The sequence below is a fragment of the Carassius carassius genome, chromosome 9, assembly GCF_963082965.1.
Source record: "Carassius carassius chromosome 9, fCarCar2.1, whole genome shotgun sequence".
In the NCBI taxonomy this organism is placed as follows: Eukaryota; Metazoa; Chordata; class Actinopteri; order Cypriniformes; family Cyprinidae; genus Carassius; species Carassius carassius.
In genome coordinates this window covers 15,038,933-15,066,778 of record NC_081763.1, presented here as the reverse complement: position 1 = coordinate 15,066,778, position 27,846 = coordinate 15,038,933, and the positions used below count along the sequence as shown (strand labels likewise).

The 27,846-nt window shown below is 36.3% G+C and overlaps 2 protein-coding genes across 6 annotated transcripts in view; one reads left to right on the top strand and one right to left on the bottom strand.

Moving 5' to 3' along the window:
* The first annotated feature begins 446 nt into the window (after positions 1-446).
* Positions 447-2,799, top strand: LOC132149047 (NF-kappa-B inhibitor-interacting Ras-like protein 2). Of its 2 annotated transcripts, XM_059557952.1 has the most exons (4): positions 447-532; positions 740-877; positions 953-1,194; positions 2,252-2,799. In XM_059557952.1, exons 2-4 carry the CDS (start codon positions 784-786, stop codon positions 2,492-2,494), a joined length of 579 nt encoding a protein of 192 aa, XP_059413935.1. In that variant the 5' UTR covers positions 447-532; positions 740-783; the 3' UTR covers positions 2,495-2,799. The 2 variants fall into 2 exon arrangements, with proteins under 2 accessions (XP_059413935.1, XP_059413934.1); XM_059557951.1 differs by lacking the exon at positions 447-532 and having other exon boundaries at positions 640-877.
* A 2,117-nt stretch (positions 2,800-4,916) lies between these two features.
* Positions 4,917-27,846, bottom strand: part of LOC132149045 (zinc finger protein 385D-like) — a 93,373-nt gene continuing 70,443 nt past the window's right edge. For 2 of the 4 annotated variants that reach the window (XM_059557946.1, XM_059557949.1), the window contains 10 exons: positions 27,681-27,823; positions 25,672-25,782; positions 19,397-19,619; positions 11,503-11,802; positions 10,401-10,588; positions 9,438-9,536; positions 8,998-9,078; positions 8,828-8,917; positions 7,090-8,388; positions 4,917-7,057 (listed from right to left, as the gene is read on the bottom strand). In XM_059557946.1, coding sequence (XP_059413929.1) covers positions 8,161-8,388; positions 8,828-8,917; positions 8,998-9,078; positions 9,438-9,536; positions 10,401-10,588; positions 11,503-11,802; positions 19,397-19,619; positions 25,672-25,782; positions 27,681-27,823 — 1,463 coding nt within the window. In that variant the 3' untranslated portion in view covers positions 4,917-7,057; positions 7,090-8,160. Of the gene's footprint in view, positions 7,058-7,089; positions 8,389-8,827; positions 8,921-8,997; positions 9,079-9,437; positions 9,537-10,400; positions 10,589-11,502; positions 11,803-19,396; positions 19,620-25,671; positions 25,783-27,680; positions 27,824-27,846 lie in introns of all 4 variants that reach the window. The other 2 variants (XM_059557947.1, XM_059557948.1) reach the window with 2 other exon arrangements.

Sequence of the window (27,846 nt, the reverse complement as noted above, 5' to 3'; positions counted from 1 at the left end):
TCCTACTTAGCCTACTTATTTGTATTTAATTTTTAATTAATTAGTTTAGTGTAGTTAGGTTAATTGGCCTATGTATTTATTATTTTTACTTTATTCATTAATTATATATATATATATATATATATATATATATATATTTATATATATATATATATATATATATATATTTATATATATATATATATATATATATATATATATATATATATAGGCTTATATAGGCCTATGTTTTTTCCCTTGTGTGTGTTTTCTTTGAAGTTTTCTATCAAATGCCCTTAAATGTTCTCATGAACTTCGATCGTCTTTTTTTTTAAATTGACTATTTATTGTTCCGCGCATAATTTTTAAGTATTCACCTCAGTTAATCTGGCTTATTAGTTTATTTTTATTGGTTTATTAGACATATGAAACGGCATGTTCGGCATGTGTTGCTGTCCTCCGAACAGAAGAGGGCGCCCTGCAGCTTAACGGAACTGGTGTCAAATTCCGTCGAAGGCTGAAATTGACATAAACAGGAAGAGAGGACGGTGGGGTAAGTCTTTCCTTAAACGTTTACTTTTGTTAATAATTTTTTTACTTATTTAATATTTATCAAAGATTAATACAATTTAGTATTCAATTATGCAGTAATCTGATGACGTAAAGGCGCCGCAGGTTTATGCGCGTGACTGTTGCATAAAACATTATTACAGCACTTCAGTTGTTCTCTTGTTGTGACAGGTTTCTACGTCTTCTCTAGTTTATTTCTATACTTTACTGAGCACTGGGTGCTTGGAGGTGATCATGGGCAAGAGCTGTAAGGTGGTGGTGTGTGGTCAGGGATCCGTGGGGAAGACTGCTGTCCTGGAGCAGCTGCTGTACGCCAATCATGTCGCAGGTGAGTGTTGTGACCGCAGGCATGTCTCAAACACAAACAAATGAACAGTAGATTCACACAGGATCCGTCTGCCAGGTTCAGAGACCATGGAGACATTGGAGGACATTTACATCGGCTCTGTGGAAACGGACCGCGGCACCCGAGAGCAGCTGCGCTTTTACGACACGCGCGGTCTGCGCGATGGTCACGAGTTTCCGCGGCACTACTTCACTTTCGCCGACGGCTTCGTGCTCGTCTACAGCATCGACAGCAAAGAGTCCTTCAAACGCGTGGAGGCCCTGAAGAAAGAGATCGACCGCTGCCGCGATAAGAAAGAGGTCTGTGTGTTTGTTATGAGGATGCACGCAACCGTTCAAAAGATTGGGCTCCATATGATTAGATTTTTTAATCAATACTTTTATTCATCAAGGACGAATTGATCAAAAGTGACAGTAAAGACAATTATATTGTTGAAATAGTTTTCGATTTCAATTAAATGCTGTTCTTGTGAACTTTACAGTATTTTTTTTATTAAAGAATCCTGAAAAATGTGTGGCACTTTCTACCCAGTTAACGTTCTGACAAGATTCTCTCACAGCTGTGAGCAAATGTTCTTCTAGTAACATTAACAGAATGATAGCACTATACATTATTTATACATCATTCCTGGATAAAAAGTTCTCTAATAAATATTTTCTATGTTGCTATTTGTTTCAGACCATTTAGAATTTAAAAATAACATTTCCATAATGTTAGCAAAATGATAAAATATTATGTTCCCTTAATATTAGCAAACGTTATTTGAATTTTTTTTGTTAGCTGGGTACAAAAATACAAAGCAGAACAAATGTTCCTTGAGCAGCAAATCAGTATATCAGAATGATTTCTGAAGGATCATGTGACACTGAAGACTGGAGTAATGATGCTGAAAATACAGCTTTGCATCACAGGAATATATTACATTTTATGTATGTAATGTGAGATATATTAAATTAAATTGATGCATTTAGCAGACGCTTTTATCCAAAGCGACTTACAGTGAATTCAGGCTATCAATTTTTACCTATCATGTGTTCCAGGGGAATCGAACCCCCAACCTATATATATATATATATATATATATAACTGTTGTATTTGCTAATATTTCATAATATTAAATTTTTACTGTATTTTTCTTTTATCAAATAATCATAGCCTTGGTGAGCATAACAGTTCTTGCAAAACAAAAAAAGCTTCCCACCCCAAATTTTTTAAATATAGTGTCAAATCATGAGGAATCAAGTTTTAATTGATATTTTGATATAATACATGAAAAAAAAGAAAAAAAAAACTACTAACATTATAAGTGGACATCATGAAAAAAAAGTAAAACATATTTCTCTTTCTGTCTCACAGGTGACTATTGTTGTTGTGGGTAATAAGTTGGACCTGCAGGATCAGAGGAGGGTGGACAGCGAGGCGGCTCAGCAGTGGGCACGGCAGGAGAAGGTCAGGCTGTGGGAGGTCACTGTGACCGACAGACGGATGCTCATCGAGCCCTTTGTCCATCTGGCCAGCAAAATGACCCAGCCTCAGAGCAAATCCACCTTCCCACTCAGCCGCAACAAGAACAAGGGCAGCGGCTCCCAGGACAGCTAGAGATGAAGAATATGAGACAACAGAGCTGACAGAGTAACAGAAAGAGAAGATATGTTAGATAGGAGATGCAAGGCAAATCTCTAAGTAGTGACATTAACAGACGCTCAATTTTAGATCATTCAAAACATTTGAACTTGGAGTGCCATTATAAGTTTAGCACACTATATGAAGTTACTGCATTAATGTTTTATATTATAAACATACAGGATAGAATCCATGTGTTGCTGTGATATATTTATCTCATGCCTCTCTTGAAGCAACTGACTGACAAAAAAAAATACTGCTTTTACACTGAAATATATATATATATATATATTCTACATAGCAAGTTGTTCCATCTTATCTGAAATCAGCTGTAGGATGATTCGACTTGTTCAGTTCAGACGTATTTAACTCTTTTCTATGACATGAACTTGAGAGAACAATGTCTTAAGTGGACTGCATCGATGTTTTACTTATGTTCAGGTGTTCATATTTTGTACCAGACACATTCCTAGAAATTGACTGATTTATTCCACAAGAACAGCAAAATAAGTGAAACATTCAACGTTTGTTTGATTGTGAGTGAGAGTTCACCCCTGTGCTCTTTACCCTGATGACAATGCATTTTGTGAGTAGTCATTCATATTGTATAATGTTTGCTTTCAGTTGTGAACGTATACAATATATTTCTGTTCTTTTTTCATGGAAAACGTATGACTTGTGAAGATTTTACTTATTTTTAGCTGAGATTGCTTTTAAATGTATTTGGACATGTTTAAAAGCATCTCAAAGCATTTTTGTCTGAAAGCAAAGACTGTATGAACAGCTTTTTAAAATCTTAATAAAGCTGCTTGACTGCTATGATTTACCACTCAAGAATCTTTTCTAATTTAAAGCTAAATTAGAGCTTTATACAATGGTCAGAAATAATGTTAATGTTCAATAAAGACAATATCTGCTTTAAGCCCATAAACACAGTTGAAAGCTTGTCTGCTTAAACAGCACAGCAGCCGTCTTCCGACCGAATGAGCCCGAGTCTGACATATCTGCAGTCTCTCCCAGTCTCTCTTCAAGGGGAGTAAATGGGAGAATTGGTTTTATTTGCCCTTTATCTATCATTTTACAGAGTAGATATTTCATTTAGTTCATGGCTAGATCTGCAGTGACCTTATAATAGAGGGCTCTCCACTTCTGCCAGGGGGAGAGAGTGTGTCTGTGTGTAATGAACAATGTGTGTCAGAAAGTTAATGCTTACTTTAAGCTACCCTTCATTTCATGAGGCTTGCATCAGCGTGCATCAATTTACAGATTTACAGATCACAGATCAAATGCTTCACATTATGCAAATTTACTTTTACCCACTGTTACACAAAACATGACACACATTGCAAACATCACCCAACATATGGTTTCAAAAATGTCACTCTCAATTAGGGTCTCTGGGAACTTCATAAGTTCTTGGATGCTTTAATGCAGTGAACTGGAGAACGGTCTGACACCCTATGAGCCGAGCAAAAAGAAAAGATGTGAAGGGGAAGGGGGTTGGTACAATGTAGAATTAGCCTATTTATTTATTTTCAATGTCATACTAATATACTTTTGAATGAATTGGTGTATTTTGTACATGACAGCTCAATGCAAAAAATGCACAGTCCCAATTAACAAAGCAGAGAACGTTTGCTAACATTTCTATTAAGTTATGAAACGTTAGACCTACTTCTCTTTTGCTTGGTTATGCAAACGTTGAGGGGACATTTGCAAACTTTTAAACGTTTCCTGAACATTCTCAATCAAATAGCAACATTTAAAATAACGTCAAAGAAATTAATAATAAATGATTCAGGACAAAAAGAGTTAAAAAATAAAGTTTTTGTTCTAACGATTTGAGAACGTTATTAAAGTTATTTATTATTTTTATTAATACCGTGATTAAAAATTAACTTTTTGTCGAGGTTCTAAAAACGTTCATGGGTGGGCTTGGTGCTAACAAATTAATTAAAATACTAGAATTCTTTTATGTTATAAAATTCTTTCTTTTATGTTTAGCCTACATTTTACATGTCTGTAAAAATCAGAATCTCAGTCAATGCCAGTTTGTTACTCATAACAATGGACATATACTATCACTACCAAAATGTAAAAAAAAAAAAAAAAAAATGAATGAATGTAAAGGTTAAAACGAAAAACCAGTTTGTAAAACCTATTCTTGCCGTTCCCGTTGTAAACTCAAGGTGGCGCACGCTTCTTGAGGTGAACGATTGGAATGAAAAAGAATGCTTGTGTGTGTATCATCGTGAATACCAGTGGATAGATTTTTTGGCTGGTTGTGCTGGTTTTACATTAAACTGGGCAGTTTCGACACGTTTGTCATTATAAAGCAAGAGGCCATGACAAGCTGTCACAGAAGCTAGCCCTCAAAAGAAAAGCCAGAGCACTGGGGTGGAAGACTAATCGATTTATTTCTCTCTCTCTGCTTTATTTCGTTTTCACGCATTCATACATACCCTGTACAGAGAAAGAGCAGATGAGTCAGAAAACCAAGACACAAAATCCTATGAAAATACGTTTTCCTTTGTGTCAGCACAGCAGACACGTCAGATCAGTCACAGACAGAAATGTATTTAGCACAGAGAACAAATAACATAGATGTCAGTTATTTAAATTACTTCATACTGGCCATGTCCCTTTTTAAACGTTATTGAAATCTTCATGTTCCAGAAACACTGGACACAATTCACATATTTCTCAGTTTACACGCACACATACATTTTCACAGGAGGCTTAATGATTTAAACATTCATGGGAAAAACAGATTTCTTTTATTTTTTGTGCTTTCTGATCATATGAGAGTTTCACTCTCATAGGTTGTATGTGCAGTCTATTGGATTATTGAAAAAAAAATTATATGTATATATTTTGGCACAAGGCAGGTAAACTAGAGCAGGAGGTAAAAGGGAATGTGAATCGAATAGTCAAATTAGCCCAAACCAACATGGAAGAAATTAGAAATGTCATCCACTATCTGGCCACTGCTGGCATGGACATTTTCATGAATGTTCTGGGACAAACAGATTCCATCGTTGTGTAAAATAAAGGGAGAGAAATGCAAGCTTTCCATTGTCCTCCAGATTGGTGATAGGAACAGTGTGCACACTATTAAGAGCACTCACAACATTAAGAGAACGAGGGAAGAAACATGTACACAAAAGGTAGAGAGAGAGAAAGAAACAGAGTAATCTTCCGTTTTCTTAAAAAGGTTCCAGTTTCCGTCATTATTGCTTAAAGATTGAATTTCACTGAACTGAAAAAGAAACATAAAATCCCAACAAACAACCTTGAAGATATTTTGGAACTGTTACTTTTGGACAACATGTAAAATCAGCCACCTACCAGAGACCACCGTCACAGTCAAATGTATCATAAACAGCCATATCTGCTTTATGGACCTCATGAGGATGACAACTAGGAATGGTGCGGTTACGTCTTCTTGTGCCTCAAGAAAGCATGAAGGTATCCCACTGATGGACCAGTGTTATTTCTCATTCACTAGTCTTTTCTTGGAACTTATGGAGAACAGTTTGACATTGAGGAGTTATCAAAACACACACACACAAATAAGAGATTTGATTCATTTCCAAGCAAAGTCCTTGTTCTAAAGTGTCCACAGAAAAAAAATGCAGAATTTGTCCATGTTGTGCCTGTTGAAGTGTCAATATGGCTGTTGATAGTAGGCTCTGTTCAAGGCCCCAGGCTTCATTCCCTCGAGGGCAAACCATTCTCTGAAAATCAGGAGCCCTGAGTGGGCTTGAGACTCACCCGTGACTCCATGCTCTGCGGCCTTGTCTGGGTGTCCGAGTCTCAGCCCGTTTTTAGCAATATTTCTTATATTCCGTTGCTTTCTTACAAGCACTTTGATTTACAATTTGACGTAAAAACTACATAATCTTATCTACTTCGCATTAGATTATCTCCTTATTTCAGGATGCATGTCTCTGCAGAAATGGTGACAAAAAGTAATAACTTCAAGTAGAGCACGTTCTTATTATCACATTAATAACAATAACCAGATAAAGAATCTACATTAAACATTTCATAAAATTCTACATATTTACTCTAACTGTATATATTATAAATGTTAATGATTCACTTTTAAAAGCTGTATTCATAAAATATTTACAAAAAGCTCTGTATGCTAGGGCACGTTTAAAAAAAAAAGAAAATAGGATGAAAACTGGTTTCAATCAAACAACATAGACTCAACAGTAATGTCTAATTCTACATGTCTGAAGACAGAAAATCAGTCTTAGTCCATCCAAAACCATCTGGGGCAAAGCAACGTGACCTTGTTCAGACTGACAGGAATACTTGTGTAGACTTGTAGCAGGAAAGTTTGATATATCTGAAATTTAACAAGTTGCTATTCAAGTGTAATCTGAAATTACACCTGCATCCTCATTTTATCAGTACTGATGTATTTTCAGTGACCGCCATTATGTTTTGGCAATAGCTCTTCTATGTAAATAAATCAATGATGCTTCTAAAATCAAAAATGTTATTCTGAATAAGATCAGGAGTAGTGAACTCATGACAGGTTTTGGATCATACACACACACACACACACACACACACACAAGCTAATAACGTGGTAAGGTTTTAGATCTAAATCAAGATGGGATGCCGACAGATTTTTGACAGGCACACTGACCTTTGTGAGGCCGTAATGAAGAAATACTGAAAGCAAAATATGCAGACATAAAAGGCCACGTCAAACTGTGACTGAACCGTAATCATGTCATCTGAGGTTGTGTGTGTATGTGTGTGTGTGTGTGCATCTGCAATCTAAAATCATCTAATCTATGCATCAACACTGAGAAAATTACGACACTGATTGGGACAAGTGTGTGTTGCCTTGCTACCAAACTGTCAAGTTCATATATTAGACTAGTACTCTGTGTTATTCTGTTATTACCCATGACAGAAAGCCTTGGCATCTGTAAACTGACAGACCAATGAGCTTTGTGTTTATAACAAAAGCCGGTCAGATGAGGTTACTCAAAATGTGTGCGAATACACAGACCAACGGCAATATATCCACGTGGAACGACAAGAAAACAGACTGATAACAATTTTAAATACTTAAAAATAAAAGGATCAAGTAAAGGGATGTTTGCATCTCCTCACTAAACAAACAGCTAATGCAGTTATAGGTCTCTAAAATGATCTTTCCTCTAATAAATTCTAGAATAAAAACCTGATTAATATCTGTATAATGATAAATATCTCATAAAGCAAAACTAAATATCCTTCTTATAGCTCTTTCACTCCTTTATCAGTCTTGTCCTATCCTTAAAGCGTTCATCTGCATAGTGGGCTGGTGTTATCAATGAGGCCCCGCCCATATTCCCATATATGGTCTTGCTCTCTCTCTCCCTCTCACACACTCTCTCTCCCTTTGCTGCATAGTTCAAGAGTGACTCTTTCAGAGTCACAGTTTTTGAGGAGGACAGGGAACACTATGGGAGTGTGTGTTTGTGTTTATATACCTCAGTGTATACAGTTTGGAGAGAGCAGGAGCACGGACAAAGTTTGCACAGAGACCGTCAGTACTGAGAACTGATCATAAGACTAAATCACGTGAACGTGCCCCCTTGTTGTGAGAGCGTGCTTGCATGGTTTCGAGGTGATCAATAAGGGGAAAATATGATGGGAGTGTGTGTTGCTCTCAGAGGTCCAGGCGCTGGCCTAAAGAGGGCAGGGCCGAGGATCGGCGTCTGAATGAAAGTAGTGCCCGGCGGGTGTCGCAGTGCGAGATGATTGGCTGTGACTGCGCAGAGGGTGGGTGGAGTTATGGGGGTGGGAAGGAAGCTGGCGGTCAAATTTTTTGTCAATTGCTTCTGTAGAGCCAGTTTAGTCTGAGAGAGAGAGAAAAAAGAGAGACAGATTTAATCATTATGCACAAAAAAATTACATATCACAAAGATATTTTTAATGGTGCAGATTTCTTTGCCCATTATTATATATATAATAATTGTATAATCTGTATTTCAAACTTCAATTACTATTATTATTTTCTTCAAAATCAAAGATGCCTCCATATAGGCTAAAATATTTTCTGTATTTCTAATATATCTTCTGCAACTATGACAAAACTATTTCTATTAACAGAAATTATTAACTGTATATTAAATCAAATTAACCACGATTCATTTTGTGTCATTTTCTGTAATTTTCTCTTTTCTGTTATTTTGAAATATATTCCGTTGGTTAATCTAAAGTTGTGATATGGTGCAGAGGTTATAAACTACATCTTTAAGAGACTGCTAATGGGGTTTTCTGTATTCTGTCGCTCACCTGTGAGGACAGAGAGGAGAGATTGCATTGGTTGATAACTTTCTTCAGAGCAGACACTGCGCCTCCCGCATAACTATTCCATCTGACACCCTGCTAGAACAGATCAGGAGAGCTGCTATAATCATGTTTGTGTAGCAGACATTAAAATTGTCTTAATTATTCAAAATTACTCCTTGTATCATGAAGAGCCTGTTTCCTAGCATCCTCCCCCGAGTAACTTCCTCTCTCTTTTTCCTTTCCTCTCTGTCATGCTGAGAAAAGGTTTGCTTAATTATATTGTCCTGTCAATCATCATCAGTCCAATTGTTTATAATGAACTCTTGGTTATAATATCTATTTGTACTACATCATCATGATACAATCTATAATTGTTTTTTTTTACTCAGTACTCTGTAATGGTCAGCTGAATATGACTATTATATTTACACACATATATTTGGCGGGTGCTTCTATCCAAATAGACTTGCATTGCATTCAATGTGTACATTTCAGCAGTTCATGAAATCTCTGGGAATTGAACTTATGACTTTGACATTGTTAGCGCCATGCTATCTTACTGTTTGAGCTACAGTAACACATTTTACTATTAGCATGTAAATCCTATTCTCACCGAGGCTGCTGAGGTAGGCTGACTCTTGGTATGAGGGTTGAACTTGGGCTTCGGGGGTTTCCCAGCCAGTCTATCCTTATGCCTTCGACTGTTCATATGCTAAACAAATACAGAAATAAAGGTTTATTTTTAATTTGTGCATTTTCAAGCCTGACATATCACACCCATAGTGTTTTAATAATGAGTTACTTGGTCAAGATAAAATAAGAGCAGTTTTTCCTTTTTTCTAAAAAATATTTTCCTAAAAACCCTTTTAATACCTTTCACCTCTTTCCCTCCCCTCTTTCTTTTTCAACAGGCTTCAAGTTGTTTACTTTACACTTCAGAAACTACTTAAGGGAAGCATGAAATACCATTAAATGTCATGTTCCTCAGGCCTGAGCAGACACCAAACCAACACACACACACACACACACACACACACACACACAAGCATAATGACTTGGTAATAATGACACACACACAGCATCTCGGACTGATTAGTGTGTTACTGGTACATTGAAAACTCAACCCAGAAATCCAAATGTAATTGGTTTTTTTTTCATTTACATTTTTACAATTTAATTTGTTTTGTGGGAAAACATGCTTTTCCCAACACAGCTATACCAGATAACAAACGTGGCCAAGTAGATGTGTTACCTCTGAGAAACAGTTGAGACAAACAGTCAATGCCAACACAATAAACCATGTGTCTGTCAATGGTGTAAATGATTTTCAGCAGCAATTTTTTCAATGGATTGCTAATTTCTAGAAGTTCATTCCTGACTGGATAAAATAAGTCTGAAATTTAGTTACCTGCTTCTAAAAACACAGCTAGTTAGACTAGGTTAGGTAGTTGAGAACACAGGAAAAGTGAAAGAGGCTAGATTTTCATTTTAGCCTAAAATGGCATTTCATGTTACTTTAAATTTTATTGATATTCCAGTGTGTCACATACGTACACGCAAATTTGTTTTATGTTACCTGGCTGAGTTGAGTCTCAGAGTTAACATGGATCTCGCAAACTTCACAGTAGAAGCTCTTGCTGGCCACGCCCACACTCCCCTTACTGGCCAATCGCTTGCTTTTACATGAGGGGCGGGATGACAGTGTCTTCCCTCGTCGTCGTGGCAACACACTCTGGCCTTCCATCATTAGTTTATGTTTGGTGCCTGTGACGTTCGAAAAGGCAAGGAATTCACATGATGAAGGTCACTTATTTATATGCACAAATAAACTAAATATATGGGGTGAGTTTATGGAATTATCTTGAGATCAAAAATGTTTAAAACAACTACTAAATTTATGTAAGTGTTAAAAACAAAGGTTTTAAATAAGTATGCAATAATGTTCTACAATGGTGTCTATTGTTACAATATTGATTAAAACTTTTTTTAATGAAAAGATACGCATTTTCTTAGATTATATTGCAATTATTGTTTATTATAGAGTTGATGAAATATTAAGTCTGTATGGTGAAAAGATCTGATAGATTATTTTCAGATTATTCACATTTGTTTATTCATTTATGGGGTTGATTCATGAGTTTACAAACCAAAATAAGTAAAAATACTCTTCCATTCAAAAGTTTACGATCAGTTAGAATGTAATGTTTTTGAAAGAAGTCTCTTATGCATTTATTTGATCACAAATAGTGTACAAAAAGTGTAATATTATGAAATATTATTACAACCTCAAACAGCTGTTTCCTATTTTATTATATTTCTTATTTTATTTATTTTGTAAAGCTGTAAAAAATGTAAAGCTGAATTTCTTACAGAAATCATTCTAATATGTTGATTTGCTGCTCAACATTTCTTATTATTATCAATACTGAAAACTGTTGTGCTACATAACATTTTCGGAAAGAGTAATATATATTCTCAGGATTCTTTGATGAATAGAAAGTGTAAAAGGACAGCAATTAGCAAAATAGAAATCTTTTGTAACATTATTTTGTCTTTACTGACACTTTTGATTAATTTCTTTAAAAAAATTCTTACTGAACTCAAACCTTTGTATGGTAGAGTAAATAAATAAATAAATAAACAGAGAAATCAAGAGAAAGAAAGAAGAATATATGCACCACTATTGTGAGCATCCATCTGAACGGTGGAGTTAACTGTGACTTTGCAGACGGGGCAATGCAGATGTTGTTTGGTCTTTTTGGGGTCCTTCTCTGCCGGTGTGTCCTCCATAGGGTTGTCCTGCTGAGCAGCTGTCTCGCTGGTGGCAGCGGTGGGTTCGAGCGGACCGTCCGGGTTCTGGAAGTGTGGGGAGGACACAGACAGGTCTGCAGACGAGACCTCTGATATAGGTGTCAGGACCACCGAACTAGAGTGAGAATCATCCACCTTCAGGACAGGATCGGAGTCACAGACAGCAGCTGAAGAGAGAGAGAGAGAGAGAGAGAGAGAAAGTGATGGACTATTTGTTACTGGATATTTGAGTTTTTAAATGTTTGAGTTTTTATTCAAAGGATAGTTACTCTCACTCATGCCATTTCAAACCTTTGTTTTATCAATAGATCATGACCTCTTATGGACCAAGATTTGAATATTAGTCAAATGGTTTTAGGTGACATGGAAAATAGTGTACATCACTTCTGGGAGAACTATTCCTTTAATCCCTTTTTAAAAGCATGTGAATCTGTGAATAGCAGATTTCAAATCAGTTACTTCCCGAGCAACCGAGTGATTATCACTGAGATGAACAGGAATTCTAACCAAGAGATCTTTCCAGGTATTTTAGAAGACCATGATTTGAAATATGCCACAAAAATGCAGACACAAACAAACAATAACATTAAACCATCTGGGAGACATCGTTAAACTACTTGTGTGTATGTGTTATTTTACTTATTAGCTGAAGAACAGTCTAACAGTCAGTAAGTGAAGGCAGAAAGCCAGCAGTAGAGCAGCAGTATTTCAGCATAAAAATATTCTGCTCGAACATCTGAATGTCTGCTAGCTGAAATTTAGCTGTGGGCTAGTGTCCAAATTGACAGAAATGTGCAGCGCACAGGAATGCAAACACTAATATAGACATTCAGACTAACTGTTTTTGGTTATGCAACATTATTACGGCTGTGCTTTTACAGACTAGTGCTCATGTGTTGAACTTCAGACCTTTTATTTAAAGTCTGCCTTTGAAACTCAAGTGATGTGTCCTTGTATTTGATCTATTATGTTAAGAAAGAAGATAAGGGCAATAGCAGCCTGGGCAGTGCAAAATCAAATGTGGTGCTCTCAAAACCATGAATACCATGTGTTTGACCATCTAAACAAACATAAAAATGTTTAATAGAAACCTAAATATGGAATTTTGGCTCAATTTTAAATAATGATTGATTGCTGTTCACCTTTGGGCTCACAGGGTGTTATTCAGCTTTACACATTGTTTTATTAAATGTATCACACTCACATTTGTAAACATTTTTGCTAAAATGTTTGCCACGCAAAATTTCCTCTTTACAAAGTGTCTTTAAAACATAAAATGGTGAAAATTCATCATATTTATCTGGCAGGGAATGTCCAGGAATGCATTAACTGGAAAAAATAAATAAATAAATGTAAAGCCTGAATATGTGAAGTATTTTAGATAAAAGCAAATGTAAAAATGTATATAGCCAATTAGTCAAAGGACAACATGGACAGGCTGACATGCTTTCCTTCTTCAAAAGCATGAACAAGGAAAAAGAAAATACAACTCAGACTACATTAAACACAGGCTGAAATGAGGATAAACAAGGTTTGTGATGACCACATTGTGTTTTCTGTTGTGAATTATTGGCTGCTGATAAACCATTGAAATCCAGACGACATCCAAAAACCAAACACTAAAACTATAAAAAGTTGTGTGTGATAATGTTAATAAATATATGTTCAATGTTCAATGTTCAATTTATTTATAAAGCACACAATAATACAACAGAAGTTGACCACAGTGCTGTACAAAGAGTAAGCTAGCAATCATAAAAACACATTTAAATTCTAAACATTGCCATAGACAACCTTATAATCCAAGCGGCATTAATAATTACCTATTACACCACTAGCACAGCACTCATGAATGATCAAATGCCAAAGTGAAAAAGTAAGCTTTCAGTTGTCGTTTAAACTCTGTAAGAGAGGAGCATTCTCTGATATAAGGAGGTAAACTGTTCCACAGCTTGGGAGCAGTGGCTGCAAAAGAGCGATCTCCTCTCATTTTCCTATACGTCCGCGGGACTACCAAGAGGTTTAATGACTCGGAGCGCAGTGCACTCTTTGGTTTATTCACCTGGATTAGATCAGCTATATATATCGGAGCATTACCATGTAAGGCCTTAAAAACAAATAAAAGTATCTTAAAATTAATCCTATAGAAAACCGGCAACCAATGTAGTTCTCTTAATACAGGGGTAATATGCTCATTTTTCCGTGTGCCTGACAGTAACCTTGCGGCCGCATTTTGGACTAGTTGCAGTCTGTTTAAACTTTTATGTTGAATTCCATAATACAATGCATTCCCATAGTCCAATCTTGAGAAAATAAATGCATGAACTATCTTTTCCAGGTCCTTCCGTGTTACAAAGGGCTTAATTTTAGCGATTAATCTTAACTGGAAAAAACTCATTTTGACTACTTGATTTATCTGTTTATCAAATTTCAGTGCACTATCGCAGATTATACCCAAGTTTTTTACTTGAAGCCTCAGATAGGGGGATAGTGTGCCCAATTTAATTTTAGATGTGTCAGTGGACTCTGAGGGACCAAATAAAATCATTTCAGTTTTTGATTCATTTAGACACAAAAAATTTGCAGACATCCACCTTTTAATCTCCCCAAGACACTCTGCCAGCCTTTCAACAGCAGCAGGGACAGTTGGTTTTAAGGGTAGATACAACTGAGTATCATCTGCGTAGCAGTGAAAGGAGACGTCATATTTACTCATGATCTGACCTACAGGAAGCATATAAAGAGAAAAAAAGACTGGTGCTAAAATAGATCCTTGTGGAATACCGCATGATAAAGGCGCTGAGCTCGATGTACATTCTCCCATTTGCACTGAAAAACTTCTATTTTGGAAGTAGGACTTAATCCAATTTAAGACAATACCTCGAATACCAACATAGTTTTCTAAGCATGAAATTAAAATATTGTGGTCAATTGTGTCAAACGCTGCTGTAAGATCTAATAGTAGAAGTAAGGTCACGTCCCCAGTGTCTTTGGCCATAAAAACGTCGTTAAATACTTTTAATAATGCAGATTCTGTACTATGTTGTTTTTTGAACCCCGACTGAAAAACTTCACCGATAGTATTGTCAGTAAGGAAAGACTCAAGTTGGATAAAGCCTGTTTTCTCCAGGATCTTAGCTAGATAAGGTAGCTTTGAGATTGGTCTATAATTGCACAGCACACTCTTATCTAAGTTTGCATTTTTCAGCAACGGATGCACTATATATTTAGATATATACATTTTGGTATGAAAACCTGATGTCTGATGTTAAAAAAAAGGGATTCTGAAGCAAAATCAGTCAAGAACAACACTACAAAAAAAAAACAATAACAAATGATCAGTGTCTTCAGTATATGCACTATTCCAGATGCTAATTAAGTCTGTATAAAACACCTCTCCTAGCAGGACTTCCTCCTACGTGGCACGTAATATGTGTTTGTAAATTTGTAATGACTTTTACAGTCACTGTAGGAGTTCTTTTGCTGAGTAACAAAGAATTTAAACACGTGAAAGTGTTTATTTAGTGAACATGTTTGTGGGGATTGACCCATTGGGCTGTTTTTGCTGCACAGATCTGCTGAATTCCCCCCTCTCTGGGGAATCAGAAAGACTAATCCTTCTGTGCCTCTCTGATATTTAGATTATACCAGTTCTCCTAAAAGGGGGTCTCTGAGGGGGTATAGGGGAAGAGTGTGAAGAAAATAGAACTGGAAATGGAAATGGAAGGTTGTGTGTGACTGTCTGTGTGTGTGTGTGTGTGTGTGTGTGTGTGTGTGTGTGTGTGTGTGTGTGTGTATGTGTGTGGGAGGTTTTCCTTCACACCTGAAAAATGTGTGAAAGTTAATGAAATGGAGAGAATTGCCTTGGGTAACACTCGGTGCCCATCTCCCTTTGGAGTGAGTGTGTGTCTTGCAGCAAGCTTGTACAACTGATCTTCAAAGACTTAAACTCTTTTTAAATCTTTCCGTTTTGGACAGCTCACTCTTTGCAAAGACATGCAATTTGAAACATACCGGGATGGATGTGGAAGAATGGAGTGACGGACAGTGAAGAGAACAGGATAGAGCATGATGGCTATATTTAACTCTCGCTTTGTAAAATAGTTTTTTTTAAATACTGCACTTATTTATACTACATCAAACAGCTCATGATGAAAACGATCCATGACATCTGACAGCAAGAGCATTCAAAGTGTTTCAATAGCTGTTATAAAATGGACCCCTTCTAGAAATTTCTAGAACCCCCCCTCCCATCCTCTCTTTCCATTTCAGGCTGACATGCTGACATGCTTGTAGAGTTGTGATTGGCCCCTGCAGCTGCAAGCTTAATGACAGAACAGTGCTAATTTCATCAGACAATCAGCTCAATTTGAGTGTCTGTGTGTGTGTGTACGCGCGCGTCAGCAAAATAACATTTCAGAATTCACTGAGTGATTAGCTCTCGTGTGTGTTAACATATGTGAGATGACACTGGGTTTAAGAGTGTGTTATCTATTAAATGAGAGTGTTAACTCATCAGTTGACCAAAAAACCACATGGTAACTGATTGATGCTCTGAATGCACATATGTTGAAGCAGGGATGGGTCACTAGTCAAGTGATGTTGAATAGTCTATTTGCATTGTTTCTTAATAAAAAATACACCACACACACACACACACACACACACACACACACACACACACACACACACACACACACACACACACACACACACACAGTGCTGTAATATATATTTTTATAAAAGTATAAATATATTAAATGTTAAATATATACAGTAAATATGTAGAATATATAACAAATTATTAAATAAATATAATTTTTTGTTGAAATGTTTGTTACAATACATTAAATAAAATAAAAATCACATATAAAGATTCAAATAAATGTAAGTTTTCAGTCTAAATACATCTTAGTAAAATATTATCATTCATCTTTTTTTATATACACTACAAATGTATAAATAACATTGTAAAATATATATATAACAAAACACATAGATACATACACACATACATAAAATATAAAATCATTTGATGGGGCATTACAATAAGACCTGAAATAAATATAGGCCTGCCTCAAGTGGTATTATCGGATTGAAACCTTTTTTTTAATAATGTATGAAATATTGTTGCTTAAATCCAGTAAATATTCATTATAAATCATTACTGGCAATATTTAAGTTATTCTTCCTTTTACTTTATCAAAATAAGCAAAGATTTCACATAAAGTTCTTCTAATTCTTCAAGAGCACATAGCTAATTAACCAGGGGGCAGAAGATATATAGTAAATTATATACAAAAAGAAAAAAAGCACCCTAATGATGTAGAAACCTTAGAAAGTCACATAAAAAAAAAAAAAAAAAAAAAAAAAAAAAAAAATAATATATATATATATATATATATATATATATATATATATATATATATATATATATATATATATATATATATATATATATATATATATATATATATTAAATCAAAGGATTAACTAGCATATTAACATTATTCCTCCAGATGCATTTGACTCGGTGTCAAGTTAACATTGGTACTCACTTAAAAAAAAAAAAAAAGTTCCAGCAATGCTATTAGCAGTTTCACAATGTGACTAACATAAATACACCCTAAAAACTGCGCAGATTGGGGTCAGGTGAACTCGAATATCTCCCTTATAAGACCGATTAGAAGATTTGGCAAGCCACTAGTAAGTCCATTTTGAAAATATGTATTTTTGCAAATAGTTAATATGAAGAATGCATTAGCATGTGCATGAGAGCTAATCCAAACACAAAGGCTTTGAGACAAAATTGCAATTGCCAATCTTCTGATTCTCCATCTCTGTAGCTCTTTTAAACTCTCTCCAGCTCTCTCTTATCTAATCTCTCCTTTTTTTCCCGTCTGATTGTACGCTCCCTCTCACCGTTGTGTTGCCATGAATGGGGACGAATATTAAAATGTGATTTGATGAGCTTGCTGTTCTTGCTTTCTATCTTTTTGCCCTATCCATCCACTTTCATTTGCTCTCTTTCTCTTTCTCTTTCGCTTGGTTTTTTCTTTCATACTCAAGGTCTTAAAGCAGAAGGATATGAAGTTTGTGATTCCCTCTCTCTCCATTTTTTTCCTTTATCGTATCCCTTGGGCCCATATTCGGGCTGCCTTTCAAATCATATTCTATAGAGGCTGGGCAGAGGAGAAAAAAGAAAGAGTTTAAAAGGGATAAAAAGGAGAGATTATTGGAGAGGGATGGCTCAAAGCTCTCTGTCGGCTTGTTGTTCTGCTCTCTGTGTCACAGTACTTCACCGTGACAAGAGGAAAGTCAAGTCCTTTACTCAGAAATGAAATCTCCTTAATATAAAAGGCAGATCATGAAGAGCAGGACTGGAGGATATTCACAGCAGTGAAGGAACTACAGACAAGCTAAATGCACGATTCATTCAAAATGCATATTAAAACAAAAAGTTGTCTTTGTTTTCTCCAGACATTCTTGAGGTAGTCACAAACGAACACTTGCTGGCCCAGATTTTCTCTCGTTGCATTTAATGTAATCAAGATTCTTTTTAAAAGATTGTTAAACAGTAATTTACAAGAAGTAAAAACAGTAAAAACAATATTGTGAAATATTATTAGAATTTTAAATAACTGTTTTGTTTTAATATATTTTAAAAAGTAATTTATTCCTGTGATGCAAATTATGATCATTATGATTACATTAAATAACATTTCTCATTATGATCAATGTTGAAAACAGTTTTTGCTGCTTATAATGTTTGGGAAACGCATAACACACAACCATTAAAAAGTTTGGGGCAAGTATGATATAAAAAACAAAAAAAACATTTGAATATTCTCATGTTGAGAAATAGGTGATAAAATTTAAGGAAAATGTGTGTGGTCAAGGGAAATTGTTTTATGTAATTCTTATTTGACGTTCAATATCTCATGAAAAAAATCAGGTAAGAGAAAATTTATTTTTGGTGATGTTCCCCAACATGTGTGCTGTATTTGAAATAAATTTTGAGGTGATATCATGAAGTAATCAAAAGTTACAGCATTTGAAACCATTTCTCTTAGCCCTTGACAGTATTGAAATTGTTGTTTTGAATTTGAAGTAATGCCTCACTCAAGTTTAGTCAAAGCCCCAAACATTTATACTTGTTCATCTCAGACTGGTTTCTTGAACAATACAGTGAGTTCACTTTACACTTGCCTCCACAGTCACCAGATCTCAACCCAATAGAGCATCTTTGGGATGTGGTGGAACGAGACATTCACATCATGGATGTGCAGCCGACAAATCTGCAGCAACTGTGTGATGCTATCATGTCAATATGGACCAAAATCTCGAAGGAATGTTTCCAACACCTTGTTGAATCTATGCCACGAAGAATTAAGGCAGTTCTGAAGGCAAAAGGGGGTCCAATCCGGTATTAGCAAGGTGTACTTAATAAAGTGGCCAGTGAGTGTGTGTATATATGTGTGTGTGTGTGTGTATATATATATATATATATATATATATATATATATATATATATATATATATATATATATAATTATGCCTGTATGATCATAGCCATTAGATCATTTTAATGTTAAAATGAGCTGAATATTCTTGACTCTGAGAGATGTCAGATTACAGAAGTTAAATATTTTGCAAATGTGCTTTATGTTGTCTGTAATAAATTTAAATCGTATCAGGGCATGTTTCATGCAGTAACAAAAAGGCTCACTCACGCAGTGAATCGTCTGTGAGTTCACTTACTTTCCTCCACGGCGGTGTCATCCAGCAGGGTAGGAAGCAGATCTGGAGCGCTCATTTTCACTTGGCTGCTGTCTCTCTCCCTTTCCCTCTCTCGGTCCTTCTCTCTGTCTCGGTTGTGATGTGTGTTGTCGAGTTGTCGCCTCTGCTGTTTGTTCTTCTGAGCCTCTAATGCCTTCAGCTTACGAGCATGTTTATGGCCTTTATAATGAGCCTCAGCCTGATTCTAGAGGAATACAGATAGAAAAAGACAGTGTAAGGAATGCAGAACCTTAACGAAGCTTCTCACATTTATAGAAACATGCAGACATTTAAACTACCAGTCATGAGATGCACTGAATTGATGTTTAGCATGATCCTGTTTTTTCTATACATTTTAATGTCCTAACAACACTAAAATGTATTTATATATTTAATTAAGTACCCAGCATACATGAAATCTTAAAAACCTCCCAGGATGCACCTCACAAAGTTAAAGAGAAGTCCAGGGTGTGCAGAACTGTTACTGAGGCTAAAAGAAATGAGACATTGTTTTATTTTTGTTAAAGGGTTAGTTCACCCAAAGTCATTATTTACTCACCCTCATGTCATTCAAAACCTGTAAGACCTTTGTTCATCTTCTGAACATAAATTAAGATATTTCTGATGAAATCTAAGAGCTTTCTGACCCTGCATAGACAGCAATGCAACTGAAACGATCAAGGCCCAAAAAAGGTAGTAAGAACATCATTAAATAGTCCATGTGACATCAGTGGTTCAACCGTGATTTTATGAAGCTACGAGAATACTTTTTGTGTGCAAATAAAACAAAAATAATGACTTCAACAATTTCTTCATCAAAGTCTGACATAGAAGAGAAGAAATTGTTGTATGAATTTGTTATTCTTGTTTTATTTGTGCACAAAAAGTATTCTCGCAGCTTCATAAAATGAAGGATGAACAACTGATGTCACATGGACTATTTTAATGATGTCCTTACTACCTTTCTGAAGATGAACTAAGGTCTTACAGGTTTGGAATGACATGAGGGCAAGTACTTTTTGGGTGAAATAACCCTTTAACTATTTTGTTGTCATTACATTATTCCCATACTGAAATTTGTGTTATTTCATAGTTTTGTTCTCTTAATTATTATTCTTAAACCTGGAAAATATATACTAAACCTGGTTAAAATGCTTGACATATAGTTTGCATGATAACAGATATGCATATGGGACAAAAACAAAAATGTGCATATATGTTTAAGTGTCTACGCACACACAAACAGTGAGTATGGACAGTCTGCATTAGGGTGATAAGAGTAAATGCCCAGTGGAAGGGCCGATTACAATTGCAGGGGTCAATTGAAACACACTGTATAATTACACTGTTGATAAATTTAGTGATTGGCATTGTGATGCATTCAAAGACACACACATACATTGACTAACAGTACAACACCTCTATAAATTCAAAAATATAAATGTTTCCAGACTCTAGCAATCATCTAGAGCCATAATCCAGATTTCTGCAGAAATGTACAGTAATAATTCGGCATGTAATTAAAGTGAACATGAGCTGTTTACATGCTGAGCTGTGAATCCTTTATTGCATACCGAAATAATTTTAAAAACAGAAATTGATTTGAAAATGACACTAACACAAAGCATAGAACTAACATTTTAAATTGCAAATGGAATGGCAGCTGGTTAAAGTTTTTCGACTTGCAAATCAAAGCTAACACCTAGCTCATTGAGCAAATCTTGGGCTAATATCAGAGCAGAAATGAGTCTGTGGGCCCAGAGGGAGTAATCAACCAACTCAAATCCTCTAAAGTACTTAGCAGGTGACCCTCATCTGGGGACAGAGGGGACAACACTGTCTGCTGAACAGATGAGGAGGAAGGATGTTTATACACTCTCCTGCTCACACACACTTACACATAACTATGTTTGCATATATATATATATATATATATATATATATATATATATATATATATATATATATATATATATATATATTTAAAAAAAATGCTGATCTTTTGAACTTTTTACTGGCCAATCAGCATATTAGAAAGATTTCTGAAGGATCACGTGACACTGAAGACTGGAGTAATGATACTGAAAAAACAGCTCTAATATCACAAATATATTACATTTTATATAACGATAGAGAACCGTTTTTTTACATTTAAATTTTGAAATTGTAATAATCTTCCACTACAAACACAGAGAGTTTCAACAAGCTATTTAATATTTCTACCAGCTTATAAATCAAATCTGTAGAGAAAGTTATAATAGGGAAAGTAAAATGAGACAAGAGGAAACAGACAAGACAGAGAAACAGAAACAGAAACAGAGAAAGAGAGAGATAGAGTGTTGTACGGTGAACCACAAGCAGTGGGAAAGTAATGAGCAATTGATAGACTTTCAGATGTCTAACTGAGCAAACCCCGTTGGGTTTCTCTCTCAGGATATATCTAGGTTAAAAATGCCCTTAACGGCAGTGAAAACCGAATAATAGAACTACAAATGCAGCCCAGTTCAATATTTTTCAACAGCTTGTCAAAAACATACAAATATACAATGATTAGCTACACAGGTTAATTTTCATGGCTAAAATATTGATGTGAGCCAAATGCTACACTCTTAGAAGAAAATGTACCTTTTGAGGTTCCTGGAAATAAGACGATGGACTTAAAACTGAAACAATAGAGTGACAGAATAGTAACCCAAAATGACAATAGTCATCAAAATTCTTGCAAACTGCCCTGAAACTGATCAAGTGTCGCCCAGAGGCTGACAGAAACTGTAAGTGAGAGGGACATAACTCTTTATGACAACACAAGCAGTATGAATATGGCAATGGAGATAAGCATGCTTTCATTTTTCATGCACATCATCTCAGTTGCGAGGATCTTCTCTCCACTCAAGCTCCCTGTCCAACACGGCACTGGACTTGCCAGAAACAACAAAGACTGTTAAAGCTGCATGGATCAAGTTATTTATGTACATACATAAACATACAAAAAAAAAAATGCTGTACTCTAAACCCTTATGTATTTTTTGTTTGTTGTGAGACACACACATAAAAATGGATAAGGGATCAGGGGCAGGTGATTTTGACAGTTCAAAATTTTTTTCTCATCAAACTACCATGAAAGTAGTAGGGGTGTTCCAATCAGGATTTTGGATGCCGATCACGGAAAGCAGTATCTGCCGATACCGATACCGATCATTTAAGCCTTCTTTTTGTCATTTACAACTATATATAGTTATACTCCAATCAGGATTTTTAGAAATGTATTCAGGGCCTGAATTTCATTTTTGAAAATGGGGTCAATTCCCCTTTTAGGTCACTCTTGTGAGAGGGGAAGCAGCATGGACTGTGCTTTCAGAGAAGAGGCAAAATTGGTAGCTGTTGTACTAAAGGCACAAACACAACATTTATCTATTATTTTGATTTCAAATACAAACATTGTCCCTGAAAATGCTTTATCAGCATTGCAATTTTTAATTTTTTTTTTACACAGTACAGTAATACAATCTTTAAGAGACCTGTTTAAACACAATAAATAAAAGCAACACATTATTCAATGCTTTTACTTTTGTATTTACTTCTAGATTTATATATTAATTTGCTCAAGTGGCAAAACATTTAAACCTACTTTTCTTATGTTATCACAAACTTACCATTGACAGAAATAGTCAGCTCTACTGCCTTTCCTTTTTTAAATATTTATTACAATCAATCCTGCCGTTCATAAAGAATGAAGTTTTTCTTCCTCCACGAGTGCCATCTCATTGCTTTGTTTATCTAAAAGTGCCCTTTCTCTTTAAACTTAACCAAAAAGCCATATGTGTTGACTGTGAAACACAGTAGACTTTAATAATATGCATGAATGGTGTAATTACTACATTTTTGCGTTAATCCATGTTCATATTTACTGAAAACAATGCGCTAACATGAGTGCGGAAAAAAAATACGCACCGCATACGCAATGCAAATGGAATAATGTGAACCTGACGTGCACGCTGCGAGTGTGCATGAGCGCACGGTCTCCAGGAGAGCGCGCAAGCACAGAATGGTTAAACACGGGCAAGAATTAAAAAGTAATGCAATTTATAAACTTTAGTGAAGATGTGACACTGCCTCGATTGTGCAAGTGACAATTCCTGTGTCACCTGTGCAGCTCGCTTATAGACAAATGCAATGTGTGGTGATTTGAATCCATTTGTGTATTTTGAGAGTGAAAGAAAGAGTGTGCGGTGATTCACTCCCACTGTTTGTGAAGTAACTTATCACACAATGTTTTCAAATTACTTTGTAAGTTATTTAATGGAGAAAAATAGCATTATAATTATTTCACCTGCGCCAGACAAAGGTTGAGACGGCATGTCATGCCAAACCTCTTGTGGCATCGTCTTCAGCTTGAGATCAGTTTTTTGAGATTGGCCTTTTTAGAGACCGCCGATCAATTATCCCAATAAAATTATTGGTCGATAGTGATCGGTAGCCGATCAATTATCCCAATAAAATTATTGTTCGATAGTGATCGGTAGCCGATCAATTATCCCAATAAAATTATTGGTCGATAGTGATCGGTAGCCGATCAATTATCCCAATGAGATTATCGGTCGATAGTGATCGGTAGCCGATCAAACATCCCAATGAGGTTATCGGTCGATAGTGATCGGTAGCCGATCAATCATCCCAATGAGATTATGGGTCGATAGTGATCGGTAGCCGATCAATCATCCCAATCCGTTTATGGGTCGATAGTGATCGGTAGCCAATCAATAATCCCAATGAGATTATTAGTCGATAGTGATTGGTAGCCGATCAATCATCCCAATATGATTATTGTTCAATAGTGATCGGTAGCCGATCAATCATCCTATTCCGATTATGGGTTGATAGTGATTGGTAGCCGATCAATCATCCCAATCCGATTATGGGTCGATAGTGATCGGTAGCCAATCAATAATCCCAATGAGTTTATCGGTCGATAGTGATCGGTAGCCGATCAATCATCCCAATATGATTATCGTTCAATAGTGATTGGTTGCCAATCAATCATCCCAATGAGATTATGGGTCAATAGTGATCGGTAGCTGATGAATCATCACAATGAGATTATCGGTCGATAGTGATCGGTAGCCAAACAATTATCCCAATGAGATTATGGGTCAATAGTGATCGGTAGCCTATCAGTCATCCCAATGAGATTATGGGTCAATAGTGATCGGTAACCTATCAATTATCCCAATGAGATTATCGGCCGATAGTGATCGGTAGCCGATTAATCATCCCAATATGATTATCGTTCAATAGTGATCGGTAGCCAATCAATCATTCCAATGAGATTATGGGTCAATAGTGATCGGTAGCTGATGAATCATCACAATGAGATTATCGGTCGATAGTGATCGGTAGCCAATCAATCATCCCAATGAGATTATGGGTCAATAGTGATTGGTAGCCAATCAATCATCCCAATGAAATTATGGGTCAATAGTGATCGGTAGCCTATCAATCATCCCAATGAGATTATGGGTCAATAGTGATCGGTAACCTATCAATCATCCCAATGAGATTATCGGCCGATAGTGATCTTTAGCCGATCAATCATCCCAATGTGATTATCGTTCAGTAGTGATCGGTAGCCGATCAGTCGGAGCACCCCTACTATTTGGTGCTGAACAGCCTTGGTCACTATGAAATATTGTTGTATGCAAAATAACTGCAAGAAGATTCCTCAAAAATAAATTTGTCCTCAATGGAAAACAGCATATGGGTTGGAACGACACAGAAGTACAAATAATGAGAGAATTATAATTTTTGGGTGAACATGTTATTTCAATAAAATATTTTAATGAAAAGTCCTTTATTTTATGCAGCACCAATTTTATGTAAGCAATGAGAAAGGCTGTGCTGTACTGTATTAAATATAGTACCTTATTATTGCTTAATACGTATTGGGTTACAGTAAATCTGCAGTAATTATAATAATAAAATAGAAGTGAATGAAAAGTACCATTTAAATACCAATACCAGTTAAATGTGAGAGAGAGAGAGAGAGAGAGAGCGAGAGCGAGAGCGAGAGAGAGGGATGTTAGGGACTGATAATTTCACATTATCAAAGACAAAGTAAGAAAACCAAAGAAATAAAGAAAGCAAAGAGACAAATGCTATAAGGGATGAAACAGCTTTTACCCATCCAGTGTGATGTTCACTGTCTGTCATCACAACTGCGCAGGGTAAAATACACACACACACACACACTACACACTAACCGTGGAGTTGAAGCGCAGGTGGCAGATATTACATGAGATGACCTGTTTTTTCTTCAGGGACTGAGGAACACCAAACGTATGGTTTATCACAGCCTTCTGCACCGGGTCCATCTGAGGGAAGGGTGAGAAACATTTATACAAATCACTTACTTCGAATCAACAGACTCACTCTCTGCTGATTCAAACACATTCCTTCTATCCCAGCAGCAACCCTGAACCTGATGCCAGAGGCCAAGGGACTTTCCCTTGACACCCCCCGCCATGAGAAAACACACCACATCACAATGACTTTGCAGCTGGTCGCACGTCTATTTGTTTTAGAGCCTCAAGAATGTTCTTGTTGTTCATCTGCAGTCATCCCTGACCAGCTGGGACACTGCCAGGCCAATGTGTGTGTGTGTGTGTGTATCAGAGAGTGTATGTGTCTGATGAAGCCGCATTGTTGACTCTTGAGTACTGGAGAGTGTCAGGAGATGGTGGAGCATGATATTAATGCAGGAATGAAGGGGATGATGAGATGAGACAAGAGATGACACCATAGTGAAGAGAGGAGAGAAGAGAGGAGAAAAGATGAGATAAGATGAGCAGAGCAGAAAACAAAAGCAAAAGTTAAAAAGATGAGATGAGATCAGATGACACAAGACAAGGAGAATTCACGAGATGAGCAGAGAAATAATGACAAGACAAAATATACAATAAAGAGATAAGAAATAAGATGAGAAGAGGAGGAGCAGTGAAAACAAAAGAAGAGGATCAAGAATAAATGTGAAGAAACAAGAAGAGAACGATGAGATGCAAAGCATAAAATCAAGAGAAGGGATAAGATGAAGAGTAGAACAGAAAAAAAGAGTTCTAGCAGTAAAATCAAAAGAGAAGAGACAGGAAGAGAAATGATGTGACAAAAAGCAAAGTAGTAAACTCAAGAGAAGAAGTGAGAAGAAAAGAGAAGAGAACAGACAAGAAATGAAGCAACATAAGATAAAAGACGAGATGTGCAGAGAAGACAAAACCATCACAAAATCAGAAGAGACAACACATCATGAAATGAAAAGTAAATAGCCAATAAGAAGACAACACAAGTTGAGAAGAGGAGCAGTATAAACAAAGAGAGAGAAGAAAATATAAGACGAGATGAGAAGAGAGGACCAAACCATCAGAAGATGAGACAAGAGATGACACATCATGAGATGAAAAGTCATGAATCAATAGGGAGACAATACAAGTTGAGATGAGGTGTGAAAAAGTAGCTGTAAAGAGATGACGTGACAAAAAGAAGTAGAAAAGAGATAAAGGAGAGAAAAAACAGAGCAGAGGAGACTAGAAGAGCAGAGACAAGAAGAACAGAGAAGAGATGAGAATACTAAAGCAGCAGTAAAGAGAAGAGAAGAGGAGCAGTAAGGTAAGCAAAGTAAAGCAGTGGAGGATAAGAGGAGAGAGGTCACTGACAGCTACTTTGCTGAAGAGAAAGGTGCATTTATCACTCTAGTACACACACACACACACACACACACACACAGAGACTGATCTGATCAAAAAGAGAACCTGTACCTGACTATATATTAACAGCCCATATTTGCGATAAAAACGTGCCGTTGGTGTCTAAGATATATTATATTTAGTCGACCAACAGTGTACTCATGAATATAACACATGGAGTGTGTGTCAAGAATGCAGATATCAGAAGAAAGAGAACCCTGTTACACACAAGCTGCCTTCAAAACTGCGCTCAGAGAGTCTGAAACTAAATCTAGATCCTAATCTGAGCCGCTGCTCGAGTCTTAAATCTAAAATTACTATCGAACACAATACACCTCTGTTTAGCGGCCCTTTTTGCAAACATTCTGCACTTTTAAAAATACCCTGCAGTCTGCTGAATCGTTCCTGACATTTAGAGATGACATTTGGGACCCAATACAATGCCTTTAAAATGTTCCGAGTTGACTTTAAATGATGACACATTTGGGAAGATTAGGTTTAGAAAATAAATCCAAGAGAGTAAATTAACTCACAGTGTTGAAGTTGGGGAACAGGTTGAGGGGGGAGGAGCCACTGAGCCGGAAGGGCAGGAAGTGTTTCAGGTCCAGAGGGGTCTGCAGTGGGCGACCCTGCACCGGTAATGAGGCCAGCAGGGGGCTCCCCTGAGCAGCCATACCTGAGAAGAGCAACAACAATAAC